This window comes from Myotis davidii, unplaced genomic scaffold, assembly GCF_000327345.1.
Source record: "Myotis davidii unplaced genomic scaffold, ASM32734v1 scaffold458, whole genome shotgun sequence".
Classification (NCBI taxonomy): Eukaryota; Metazoa; Chordata; class Mammalia; order Chiroptera; family Vespertilionidae; genus Myotis; species Myotis davidii.
In genome coordinates, this window is record NW_006289819.1 from 2711955 (window position 1) to 2724016 (window position 12062).

Below are 12062 nucleotides of genomic sequence, written 5' to 3' on the forward strand. Positions count from 1 at the left end.
AGATCAAGTCCAAACTCCTTAGCTTAATATTTAAGGCCCTGACCAGCCTGATTCTAGACTACATTTCCTATGTAAATGGGACTCCCCATTTAAAACCCCAGGACATGCAACTCCTTGTTTTCCAAGGTAATTGGAAATAGAGAACATAAACACTTCAAAATCAAAGGTAACAATATTAAATTTGGGCTAAGAGCACCAGATTTTTCTCTGTCATCATCAGAGTTCACTCCACTACTTATTTTTGTTTGTTTGTTCATTGGAAGCTACCCATTGTCTTCACTATCAGAGACATGTAAACAAGGATCCTGGAATGCTGGTGAACCTTGAGCCCTGGCAAGGGCCAGAGCTATGCACCAATTGTTTAGTCAAGACAATATGGCTCAAGCAATTTCCTGACCCAATAGTCTCAGAGTAAATCTTTACTGACCTTTAAGATAGTCTGTTACCGGAATTGCCTGCCTGACTAAGGGCTATATGTGTATCCAAAATTGAATAAAAGGTTGGCAAGGTGTGGGCACCAGTGGAAGTCCTTCCCCTTGTGTTGGGCTTCCCGCCTGGCCCCGAATATTTCCAAATTATTATTTCTTGTCTTGTGGCCCATTTGTGTGTGGCCCTTCTCCAGATCCTGAACCTTGAACCACGCAGGATAGGTTCACACATTTGTTTTGTTAATTCTCACCAGAGGATTTTTTTTCATTGATTTTTAGTGAGTGAAAAGGAGGGAGGGGGGCAGAGATAAGAGAGAGAGAAAGAGAGAGGGAGAGAGAGAGAGGGAGAGAAACATCCACATGAGAGAGACACATTGGTTGGATGCCTCCCACATGCACCCCAACCACCCATGGTCAGGACTGAACCTGAGCCTGCAATCCAGGTGTGCCTCTGACCGAGACCCTTCAGTGTTCAGGCAGACGCTCTAACCACTGAGAAACACTGGCCAAGGCACTCCACTACTTATTATTATTGGCTGTGTGCCTTTGGGCAAGTTTCTAACCTTTTTCTGACCCAGTTTCTTTTTCTATAAAAGGGGCAAGATTATGTCTTATAGGAGTAAGGATTAAACTCAATAATGTATGCAAGCCCTTTAAACACAATAGTTAGCAGATGGCCAATAAATGGTACCTATTATTATTTTTATTATTGCTGTTTCACTTCTAAGCACATTTACACAATTCATTCAAGTCATTATAAGAGCATTATTAGAGCACTGGATTAAATGGGTTTTGAACCTGGATTTCCACCAGTTTGTATGAACTCTGGCACATCCCTTCCCTGGGCCTCTGTTTCTTCACCTATAAAATATGGGTGTTTCCAAGATGGGGAGGGTGCACCTCTGCAGTGGATCTCTAAAATTCCTGACACCTCTAAAGCCCCATAAGGGTAAGCCACAATGTCTCCCTCAGGGCAAGTCCAACCTTACCTTCTAGATGGGCAGGTCTGAGTCCTGATTCTTTTTCTTGACTATAAGGAATTCACCCCTTTCAGCTTCATTTCCCCTGATTGTAGAACAGCAAACAAAACAATTTTAAAAACAAACACATGTACTACTTCTTTCCTCGCAGCGTTCCCGTTGTAGGCAGCATGAATAGCATCAGGTGTATGACCGGTGGGGTCAGACCACATCTGGGTTTAGCAACCTCGGTACTTGGGTTCTGGCTAGGAAAGAATGAACTCCAGGCCCAAACTGTAAGAGAAGATTTATTGGGTAAATTACAGAAGTAGAAAAGTAATTCCTAGAAGAAATGGGCTTCAGAAACAAGTTATAGGTGTAAAGGAAGGACCCTTGGAGCTTGGGAGTGAGGAAGCTAATGGTAAGGTGCCAGGGGCAGGAAGCTAATGGTAAGGTGCCAGGGGCAGGGAAGGAGAAGGGAGAGGGAAGAGAGTGAGTGTGCTCCTAGGAGGGAGAACATACTGGGATCCTCCATCCTGAGGGTTTTAAGGGCAGATAGTGTAGGGGAGGTCCCAGGGGAAGATCTCAATAGAATCTTCAGCAGTTTTACAGGTGTGTCCTTTCAGAGTCGTGGTCTCCACTGATTGGCCGGCACCAGGGCAGAGGGTCATTATTCAATGCAGCCAGCTCTGAGGTCAGCCTTGGCTTTGCTTATCTGGTGTTGTTGCTTTTCTGGGCCTGGAGTTGAAATACAACTGAGGCCTAGGTGATATCTCTAGGGAGGAAAGGGGGGGGTGGGGGGAGGCTCCATTCATATGCTAGGGGAGGAAAGGTCACCCCGGGGGCAGCTTCCCACCCGACAATTGATTGTCTATTGCAGTGATGGCGAACCTATGACACGCGTGTCAGAGGTGACACACGAACTCATTTTTTGGGTTGATTTTTCTTTGTTAAATGGCATTTAAATATATAAAATAAATATCAAAAATATAAGTCTTTGTTTTACTATGGTTGCAAAGATCAAAAAATGTCTATATGTGACCTCGCACCAAAGTTAGGGTTTTTCAAAATGCTGACACGCCAAGCTCAAAAGGTTCGCCATCACTGGCTATTGTTAGGCACCTGGGCTTTACACCCCATGACCTCCTGAACCTGGCCCAACGCGCTTGCTCTGCTCACATCTGCCTACAGCATCCCTACTCTCACCCGGCCAACAGCGGGTGAACCCTAACTCCTCCGGCCTCCCTCCGTGAAGCCTCTCAGCCCTTTCAGACCCCATCCCGCCCTCTCCCTCCACCCTCCCGCTTCCGTTCTCTAAAGGGGTCAGTGCTTCAGGTCGTCCCACAGCGCTCGGCACTCGGGTGTCATAAATAAGCCCCGCAGGGAGGGTTTAAATGTGATGGGCGGGTGAGGGGAACCCGAGGAATGAATGGAAGCTAACCGGCCAGGCGGAGGCAGGGCGAGCCCCGCCCCCGGACGCTCCCCGCCCCTTCTCTCTCGCCTTCCGACACAAATCACGTGTCCCGGCTGAACTCTCGTGAGATCTGAGACTTGCCCCGGAAGACCCGCCCCCAGGGCCGTGGAGGCCAATGGGAAAAAGTGACGGTTACGACCGTTGGGTTTCGAAGAAGCCAATGACTGCCGGGAGCGGAGAGTTTAAGACGCTCAGGCCTGCGCTTCTCAGGTCGGTCGGGGATCGCACCGGCTCGGAGCTGACGGTGAGTGGCGGCGGGGCCCTGCCGTGGGGGGCCCGTGGCCGAGGCGGCCCTGGCCGTGGGGCCGGCCTTTCCGAGCACGGACGCCTGTCTTCTTCCAGGGCTCGGCGGGCACCTTTCCCCTGCGGACGCTTCGCCCCCATGGCGCAGTTCGTGTTCGACAGCGACCTGCACTCCCTGCTGCAGCTGGACACCCCCATCCCCAATGCGCCCCCCGCGCGCTGGCAGCGCAAAGCTAAGGAAGCCTCGGGGCCCGCGCCCTCACCCATGCGGGCGGCCAATCGGTCCCACACCGCCGGCCGGACCCCGGGCCGCACTCCGGGTCAGTGGGTGCGGCGGGGCGGGGGGAGGGAGGGCGCACGGCTGACCGCGGCCTGCGGGTCCCCCCCCCCTCGGGAGCCTAGTGGGACTGTCTGCGTCCCTCTCTCCACCCCAGGCAAATCCGGCTCCAAGGTTCAGACCACCCCTAGCAAACCTGGCGGGGACCGCTATATCCCCCATCGCAGTGCGACCCAGATGGAAGTGGCCAGCTTCCTCCTGAGCAAGGAGAACAGCCATTCGGAAAACAGCCAGACGCCCACCAAGAAGGTATGCGCCCCCGAGGGCCTTGGGGCCAGCGGCCCGTCTGTGCAGTTCTCCCGCACGCCATCCCGCCTCACCCACCGCCACCCTTCCGTGCCAGGAACATCAGAAAGCCTGGGCTTTGAACCTGAACGGTTTTGACGTGGAGGAAGCCAAGATCCTTCGGCTCAGCGGGAAACCACAGAAAGTTCCAGAGGGTAAGACCCTAGGTTCACGGTGTTTGGAGGGAGGTGTCTGCCCTTCCCACCTAAGACTGAGGGTCCGGGGAGTGCTTCCAGGGGAGGGCCAGGGGAGGTTTCGGGTCTCCAGGGTCGAGTCTCGCTCCACTGGGACAGGTTACGAGAACAGACTGAAAGTCCTCTACAGCCAGAAGGCCACGCCGGGCTCCAGCAAGAGGACCTGCCGCTACATCCCCTCCCTGCCTGACCGGATCCTGGATGCCCCTGAAATCCGCAACGACTATTGTAAGCGTGGCCTGCGCCTTGCTGGGTGGGTGGGAAAAGAGGGCCTGGGCACCAGGCACACAGGGCAGCCTAAGTCCTTGCCTTTGCCCCTCTGGCAGACCTGAACCTGGTGGATTGGAGCTCGGGGAATGTGCTGGCCGTGGCTCTGGACAACAGTGTGTACTTGTGGAGCGCCAGCACTGGCGACATCCTGCAGCTGCTGCAGATGGAGCAGCCTGGAGACTATGTTTCCTCTGTGTCCTGGATCAAGGAGGGCAACTACCTGGCGGTGGGCACCAGCAGCGCGGAGGTCCAGGTGCGACGTGTCCCCGGGCTGCGGCTCTTGTCCCCAGACCCCGGGAGCTTGCCCAGAAGGAGGGTGCTGTGCCAGGGCCCAGTCTCTGATGGTCGTGGTCCTCTCTCTCTAGCTATGGGATGTGCAGCAGCAGAAGCGGCTTCGGAACATGACCAGTCATTCTGCCCGAGTGGGCGCCCTGTGTTGGAATAGCTACATACTGTCCAGGTCAGTGGTTTTTGCTAGTCTGTTGCAAGATCAGGCTATGATTTTTTTTTTGCCCTCCCCCCACTGTACACCCCTGAAGGGAAGCAGCTTTGCCCTACAGTGGCATTTGGCACTGCCACAGGACCTGATTCCCATCTTCCTTCTTGCAGTGGCTCACGCTCTGGTCACATCCATCACCATGATGTTCGGGTAGCCGAACACCATGTGGCCACACTGAGTGGTCACAGCCAGGAAGTGTGTGGGCTGCGCTGGTCCCCAGATGGACGACATTTGGCCAGTGGTGGCAATGATAACTTGGTCAATGTGTGGCCTAGTGCTGCTTTAGAGGCGGGCTGGGTTCCCCTGCAGACATTCACCCAGCATCAAGGGGCTGTCAAGGTAAGAGGGGCTCAGCTGGGGCCTCTGCAGACCCTCACCCAGAACCTGGGGAATATTACAGGGAGATGGGATGCTGGGATTGGACTAGGTTAGTCTAGGACCCTCTATAACTCCCTGCCAACTCCACTTTTGTCCCATCTAGGCTGTAGCTTGGTGTCCCTGGCAGTCCAATATACTGGCAACTGGAGGGGGCACCAGTGATCGGCACATTCGCATCTGGAACGTCTGCTCTGGGGCCTGTCTGAATGCTGTGGATGCCCACTCCCAGGTAGTCTTTCACCTATTCTAGTCTCTCACTCCTAGATACATTCTTACTCTTTACTTCTTCCTGGGCAACCATGTCCCCTTCAATGGCTTCACTAAGTCTGTACCCTGATGTTTTCCAAACTTCTAAATCAGCTCTCACTCAGGAGCTCCAGATCCATATTTCCAACACCCTGTGGCCCTTCTCCTGTCCCAAGTCCTATAGGTGGCACCAGCCTAATAGGTTCCTAATTAAACTTGTTACTTCCCTTTGCCTCCCTAAAATGTGTCCCTACGCCTCCTCCTCTTATATTCTTTGAGAGAACAGAACCTACTTAGAAATCTGAAAAAACCTAGAATCTTTCATCCTCCTCACCTAGTCACCAAGATAGCAGTTTTACCTCAGAATGTCATTCACAAGTGTTTCCTCCCCTCAGTGCACTGGTCTCAGTATTCTTAGCTCCTCTAGTCTGTCCTCTGCTGTGGTCTGGGTGGTATGTTACTGTCCTTAAATCCTGCAATGGTTCCCCATCACCTACAGCATATAACCCAAATCCATTAGAATTTGATGACTTGCTGGTGAGTCTCCCTGCAACGACTCCAGCTTCTCCTTCCATTCAACACCCATTCTGCCCACCTTCATTCTAGATTTGGGCTTTTGAGCCAGAGTTCAAATTCTGGCTCTGTCACCTACTAACTTAACTTGCTTGTGATCTTAGGCAACTTGCTGAACTTCCTTCTGCTCGATTCCTCATCTGTAAATGGATAACAGTTATAATTCTCAAAAGGCTTTTGTTAGGATCATCGCGACTCAAGTCTGAGTGACCTGGCAATGTTCCTAACTCTAGAATGGACTTACTTTGATTTGAGTAGTCGGCTCTATGCTGTATCTACACCATCCCCTCTCCACAGGTGTGCTCCATCCTCTGGTCTTCCCACTACAAGGAACTTATCTCAGGTCATGGCTTTGCCCAGAACCAGCTGGTTATTTGGAAGTACCCAACCATGGTCAAGGTGGCTGAGCTCAAAGGTATGTGCTAAATGACAGAAGCCAGACACAAAAGACTACATATTGTACGATTATTTATATGGACTATCCAGAAGAGGCAAATGCAGAAAGATATAACAGACTAATGGTTACCAGGGTCTGGAGGGAAAGGGTAATGTGTGCTTTTCTTTATGGAGTGATGAAAATGGTCTGGAATTATAGTTGTGATGATTACACAACTTTGTGACTATACTAAAAAGCAATGAATTGTACAATTTAAAAGAATAAATTTTATGGCATGTAAATTATTATCTCAAAGCTGTTACAAAAAAACAAAACCCAAAAAAGGTAGGTTTGCCCTTAAAATTGGAGAGTTGTAGTATGTCTCCATTCATGTGCTGCTCTTACTTTTTCCTTTCTCATGCCCAGGTCACACAGCCCGGGTCCTAAGTTTGGCCATGAGTCCAGATGGAGCCACGGTGGCATCAGCAGCAGCAGATGAGACCCTACGCATGTGGCGCTGCTTTGAGTTGGACCCTGCACGGCGGCGGGAGCGGGAAAAGGCTAGTGCAACCAAAAGCAGCCTTATCCATCAAGGCATCCGTTGAGGACCAACTCATCACTTCAGTTTTTATGTTTGCTTTTTTTATTTTTCTAATAAAGTCATGTCTCTCTTCTCCTTGCATGACCTCTGTCTCTGGCTTTCTCAAGGGTCCTCTCCTGTGTTTGAGAGCTAGAATGTCCATCCTGTGGGAGCCTTGACAGGGACAGCAGGCTTTGTACCCCACCTCCTCCACCTACATATACGTACACACACAGCCGCAGTAGTTTCCTCTGTCACCTTTAATGAAGACACGAGTGAGCAGCCTCCACAGGCTGTATTCCCAGGCCTCCCACCCACTCGGATGTATGGGTGGGAAGGAGGGAGCCTGGGTCCGTAGTGACAGATTATTGCTGACCTCTTCAGTGTGAGGAAAAAGGCCACAAGACCCTGGTGGGGGCCAGTCCTGAGTGCTTCTCTCCCAAGTTTAAGGCAGGGAGGGGGAAGTAAGCGTCCAGCCCTTTCTGCCCCCAGCTCGAGTGGCAGAGGGCAACGAGGCCACGTCCCTGGGGCTGGCTGGGACAAGTGGGTGAGGAACGGAAGCTGTGGTCCCTGTGTACCAGCTGTGGGGAGGGGAAGGCTTGTCCCCTGCTCAGTCCTGACCACATAATCCCTGGTCACAGGTGTAGTTGGGGAGGACAATGATGGATGCTGCCCAAGGTGCAGTCCTGAGGCACTTAGGTGGGCGCCTAGCAAGAGCATGGTTCTCAGTTGGCCTTGACTTTGGCAGTACCTGGAGCTCCATTTTGCTGAACTACACGGGGCAGCCGTTTGCCTTTGGTGTAAGAATGATACCAGAAATTGGAGAAGAGCACGAAGAAGATGGTGCCGTACATCCAGATGAGGTGGATGATGACTGGGTACTGGTAGTTACAGCTGGGCATGAAGTAGTACTGGGAGATGTGCAGCGAGACCAGGACAAACTGGATCTAGGAAAGAGAAAGGCAAGGGTCAGAGGGAATACTGAGAGGGCTGGAGGGAAGGGGTAGAGAAAGACTGAACACTGAGTGGGGGGATAGTATCAAAGGTGAGAGAGGCTGGATAAAGGAAGGATCCAGACTAGTAGTATTGGGATGGTATAGACCAGGTCCAGGCCCCTCACCAGCTGGATGGCTGTCATGTGCTTTTTCCACCAAAGGTAGGGCTGAGCCACAGGGCCAAGGGCAGATAGTCCATAGTACAGGTACATGATGACATGCACAGAGGAGTTTACCATGGCATGGAAAGAGCCCATTCCTCCTGTGGATGGACAATGAACAGGGTCAGGAGAGTCGAGCCTCTAATCCCCAGTGCCTGCCTCTTCTTCCCCCAATGGCCTTCACCACTCACCTGGGGCAATTCTCACTCCCCACCACCAGCTCCAGGGAAGCACTGAGTGATGGAAGACATGTAGGAAGGTCACCTGTCCATCTTTTTTCCGGAGAATAAAGATCACCTGAGCAGAGGGGAAAGGAGTTTCAGAGTCAGGGCCTCTCACTCCTTTCTCCCCCACCTCAAGTTTTCATTTCATATGCTCTCACCGTGTCCATGAGTTCAATGAACTTGGAGAAGAGGAAGAGCCAGGCCACTCGAACCATCTGCAAGAAGTCAGGGCAGCCTTAGGACCCCACCCCTCACTACTAACTAGAGCCTCTCTAAACTGGCCCATGAACACAGGTCACACCCAAATTGCTCCTATCCCCAGGTTGTTTACGGTGTAGACACCCCCGCCCCTCAAACTCCCTCCTACTTACCCTCAGTGCCTCCGGGTTGTTGGAAAAGTCCACAGGGTCACAGCGCCAGGTGTAGCTACTCAGCCAGCCAGACATCAGGAACTAGAAATGGGATGTGGATTAGACCACCAGAATGCGCTCCCTCCCCCCATTCCCTCCCGTTTTCTAGTTGAAGAGATGGATCTGAGACTTTCTGGAAAGGAGATGCATGCTCTGGCTCTAAGGCCTGCCCCTTACCCTGCCAGCAGAAATTAAAGCCTAGGCATCCCGGGGTCCCACCTCATAGACAATGTAGAGGGAGAGGGCCACCAGTGAGAAGTTGTAGACAACCATGAAACCACGCAGTTGGAAGGGCTTCCGATTGGCCATGATTCGAGGCCCAAGTGAGAGAACGAAGTACACATAAGTCAGGAGAATGGAGGTCATTAGCAAGGGGGACCCCATCAAAGGGTAGCCCTGTATCCGGGGATCTGCAAATAAGGATCAAAGGAGTCAGGAAGTGCCACAGGGTTCAAAGGGTCCCAATCAGGTGTACAGATATGAGGTCAGGTCACAAAGGGTCAAAGGGGTTGGTAGGGCTTTCCATTAGGTGAACAGCCCTAGACCCAGAGATCTCAGGGCAGGAGGGAGGTAGGGCAGGTGGACAGCATCTTACCCCCATGCTTCATCATGCTCTGGTACACGTTCACAAGAGCTTCCATCCTAGTTAACGACTCTGGGGAGATATGGAAGGCGGGTGTCAGCCAGGGCTGTGTTCTCCCATCTTACCCCTGACCCACAGACAGGACAGAGACCAGACAACCCCCGATACTCATCGCAAAAGGATATAACAGAGAGAGGAAGGAATTGCTGGGGCTAGGGGTAGGAGGAGACAGTCTGGCAGGGGCATCTGCTTCCCACACATCCTGCCTGCCTGGGAAGGGCTGTTCCACCCTTCCTCTCCACACCTTCCTCTCTTCTCTTCACTCTCTGCTCTTCTCTGGTGGTTTTTACTTCATGACCCTCCCCTCTTCCTCCATAAGAAAACTCTCAATTTTGATCTCTTTTTAGAAAGTCTTACCTCTCACTTACAGAAAATTCATCTCCCGAATGAACTGCCTCTCCCTTCCTCACCAAAGCCTTTGGCCTCTCCAGCTCTGGGTCGTTCTTCTCTCCAGGGATCCTCCCCTCCAACCTCTCCTGGCCCATTTCCAGATGCCCTTCTCCTGGGATTGTCCTTCCCAGGACTCCCCTCTCCCGAGGGTCCCTCCTTTGCCCTGCCGGGACTCTCACTTCCCAGCCCTTCCTGCCCATCCTGTCCCTTCTTGGTTGGTCCCTCCTGTCCCTTCCGGGACTCTCACCTCCCAATCCCGCCTGCCCCTTCCTCCTCTCCCCTGCTGAGACATTCCCAGGCTCTTCTGGGCCCTCCAGACTCTCACCTCCAGCCTCTCGGCTCCTCTCCGGTGCTCTCCTCTTGCCCTTCCTCTCTGGGAGCCTGGCTCTTTGAGACTCCTGCCCTGGCAGCTCCACCTGTCTGACTAGATCTGGCGGCAGCCCCGCCCTCCACCCACCCCCGCTGCACTGCACATGGGGTGGAGGGTGGGTCCAGGCCACAGGTCAGTGCCTGGAGGAGCAGGACCCACGAGGATTGAGAAAGCCAAGTAAAGGTGGGACTCACCGTCTACCCACCCTCTCTAGATCAGCCAGATGGTCTAAGGTTTTAGGTTTTGAATCACAAACCTGCTGAGGCTCCAGTCCCAGCCCAAACCTCGGAGCAAAGAGAACTGCAGAAAACCCACACCCAGCATCTGCTAAACTAGCCATAAATTCTCAGTTTGTCCTACTTTAAATGGGTACTATCACCCTTCTCTCCCAGGGAGGGGCAGGGAAGCCAGTGGCATGTGAGGAGGTGGGGACGTGGGGGAGGTCTCAGGAATCTTCCCCTCCCTCAGGGAGGAGTCTAATGATCTAGGCCCTCTCCCCCTCAGGACCTCAAGGAATGACGGAGGAGGGCTCACTGGGGCACAAAAGCCAGACCCAGGGGAGCCTGGGGCTCTGACGAAGTCCCAGAGGGATAATGCAGTCCCTGAACAGCCCGGGCAGCAGATGCTCTGAGAGCGACCTGCGCAGGTACTGAGTGAAGAACACACCTGACACATCCACCGAGGCTGCACATGCACCCGTCACACACACATACTGGGCCCCCATCCCACAGACGCTCCCCCAACCTCCATGTCAACCCCCAACTGCCCCACCATCGTCAGGCCCAAGTCCTTCCATACACACATGGTCTCACACACACCTGCCTCTCACACAGCTCTCCCCTCACCCACCCAATGACCATATCACCAAGGGCTAGCACACATATGCACACATGGAGCCTACACAACTCCTGCCGGCAACAACTGCCCTCCTCTGCCACACCACCCAAACAAGCCTCCGTGGACGCTGACATGCATAGTTTCTAAAACTCAGACCTGCTCCAAAAATACATTCACTCTAGTGAACACGCCCTAAACACTCACACATCCTCCTCGGTCCTACATTACCATGTGCAAATGCTTATGCTCACACATACATGAGTCACAGATAAATGTGGTCACATACATAAGCTCATACAGCCCACTTAGCAGGGAATGTATATAAAATCACCCATACCACATGCTGACACACACCTGTCCTCGGTCAAGCATACAGATCTCTTTTCACAGATGACGATCATTCATTCATTCATTCATTCACAATCATATTTTTGCTGTTCGCCTATTCTGTGGGAGGGCCGACCAGGAGAGGGTAACATGTGCTCTAACACACAGTTCCTTCCTGACCCATGAGTTTGCCAGCTTGTTATCTCTCTCAACCACCACACTCGCAGGCACCCTGGAGGTCAGGAGTGGCTCAAGGTTCTGGAAAGGACCTCTCTCCAAGCTAGAGAGGAATCTGGGTGTGTCCCCGCAGGGGAACTCGGTTCTTCCTTTTAAGATGGATGGAAGGGAAAAGGAAACAGGCAGAGGGAGGGGGAGGGGGAAAGAGGAGGGAAGAGAAGGGAGGAGGGAGGGAGGGGACAAGAGGGAAGAGGGATAAGACCTAGAGGTGGTGGAGGAAGGCCTAGGTTTGAGTAAATGGGGTCCACGCACGGGAGGGCGGTTGCTGGAGAGGCCCAGCCCCAGAGAGCTGGGACCTCCCACTCACTCTCCCCAGGAACAGCCTCGCCCACAGCCAGGGCAGGGCAGGGCCGGGCGAGCCAGGCAGGGGGCCCCGGGCACGTGGAGCGCCCGCCCAGGAAAGGTCCAGACTCACCAGTGGGGGGCCAGGCAGGCAGCAGTGGAGGGCTCGGAGGGAGCAGGGCCAGAGAGAAGTCCCCAGGGCCAGCCTGCCTGCCACTTCCTCATCTGCTGGGCCGACTTTCTGTCACCAGAGGGGGAGGGGGCGGGCCGGGTGGGGGGCGCTTGCTGATTGGGTCTTCGGCTGAGGCAGGAGGGGCAGTCCAGCCTCAACTGGGCTCGGCCCT

The 12062-nt window shown here is 53.3% G+C and overlaps 2 protein-coding genes across 5 annotated transcripts; one reads left to right on the top strand and one right to left on the bottom strand.

Moving 5' to 3' along the window:
- The first annotated feature begins 2965 nt into the window (after positions 1 to 2965).
- CDC20 (cell division cycle 20) lies at positions 2966 to 6944 on the top strand. Of its 2 annotated transcripts, XM_006762610.2 has the most exons (11): positions 2967 to 3105; positions 3204 to 3424; positions 3539 to 3690; positions 3785 to 3881; positions 4020 to 4148; positions 4247 to 4443; positions 4556 to 4650; positions 4800 to 5028; positions 5171 to 5296; positions 6184 to 6301; positions 6689 to 6942. In XM_006762610.2, the coding sequence occupies exons 2-11, from the start codon at positions 3244 to 3246 to the stop codon at positions 6865 to 6867; spliced, it is 1503 nt and encodes a 500-aa protein (XP_006762673.1). In that variant the 5' UTR covers positions 2967 to 3105; positions 3204 to 3243; the 3' UTR covers positions 6868 to 6942. The 2 variants fall into 2 exon arrangements, with proteins under 2 accessions (XP_015418669.1, XP_006762673.1); XM_015563183.1 differs by having other exon boundaries at positions 2966 to 3105; positions 3785 to 4148; positions 6689 to 6944.
- Positions 6945 to 7084: 140 nt separating this feature from the next.
- Positions 7085 to 11996, bottom strand: ELOVL1 (ELOVL fatty acid elongase 1). 3 transcript variants are annotated; one of them, XM_015563185.1, is made up of 8 exons: positions 11852 to 11996; positions 9228 to 9287; positions 8852 to 9042; positions 8594 to 8674; positions 8381 to 8437; positions 8190 to 8295; positions 7963 to 8099; positions 7085 to 7789 (listed from the first exon to the last, which is right to left on the bottom strand). In XM_015563185.1, exons 2-8 carry the CDS (start codon positions 9271 to 9273, stop codon positions 7568 to 7570), a joined length of 840 nt encoding a protein of 279 aa, XP_015418671.1. In that variant the 5' UTR covers positions 9274 to 9287; positions 11852 to 11996; the 3' UTR covers positions 7085 to 7567. The 3 variants fall into 3 exon arrangements, with proteins under 3 accessions (XP_015418671.1, XP_015418672.1, XP_015418673.1); XM_015563186.1 differs by lacking the exon at positions 11852 to 11996 and adding an exon at positions 9991 to 10860; XM_015563187.1 differs by lacking the exons at positions 8852 to 9042; positions 11852 to 11996.
- Between the last annotated feature and the right edge of the window lie 66 nt (positions 11997 to 12062).

Excerpts from the sequence above, each read along its gene's own strand:
- ELOVL1 (XM_015563185.1), bottom strand. The coding sequence starts at position 9,273 with ATGGAAGCTCTTGTGAACGTGTACCAGAGCATGATGAAGCATGGGG. Across the intron at positions 8,438-8,593 it reads ACAACCCGGAGGCACTGAGG|ATGGTTCGAGTGGCCTGGCT; the intron begins GTAAGTAGGAGG and ends GACTTCTTGCAG. Across the intron at positions 8,100-8,189 it reads GGGAGTGAGAATTGCCCCAG|GAGGAATGGGCTCTTTCCAT; the intron begins GTGAGTGGTGAA and ends GTCCATCCACAG.
- CDC20 (XM_015563183.1), top strand. The coding sequence starts at position 3,244 with ATGGCGCAGTTCGTGTTCGACAGCGACCTGCACTCCCTGCTGCAGCTG. Across the intron at positions 5,297-6,183 it reads CTGTGGATGCCCACTCCCAG|GTGTGCTCCATCCTCTGGTC; the intron begins GTAGTCTTTCAC and ends CCCTCTCCACAG. Across the intron at positions 6,302-6,688 it reads CAAGGTGGCTGAGCTCAAAG|GTCACACAGCCCGGGTCCTA; the intron begins GTATGTGCTAAA and ends TCTCATGCCCAG.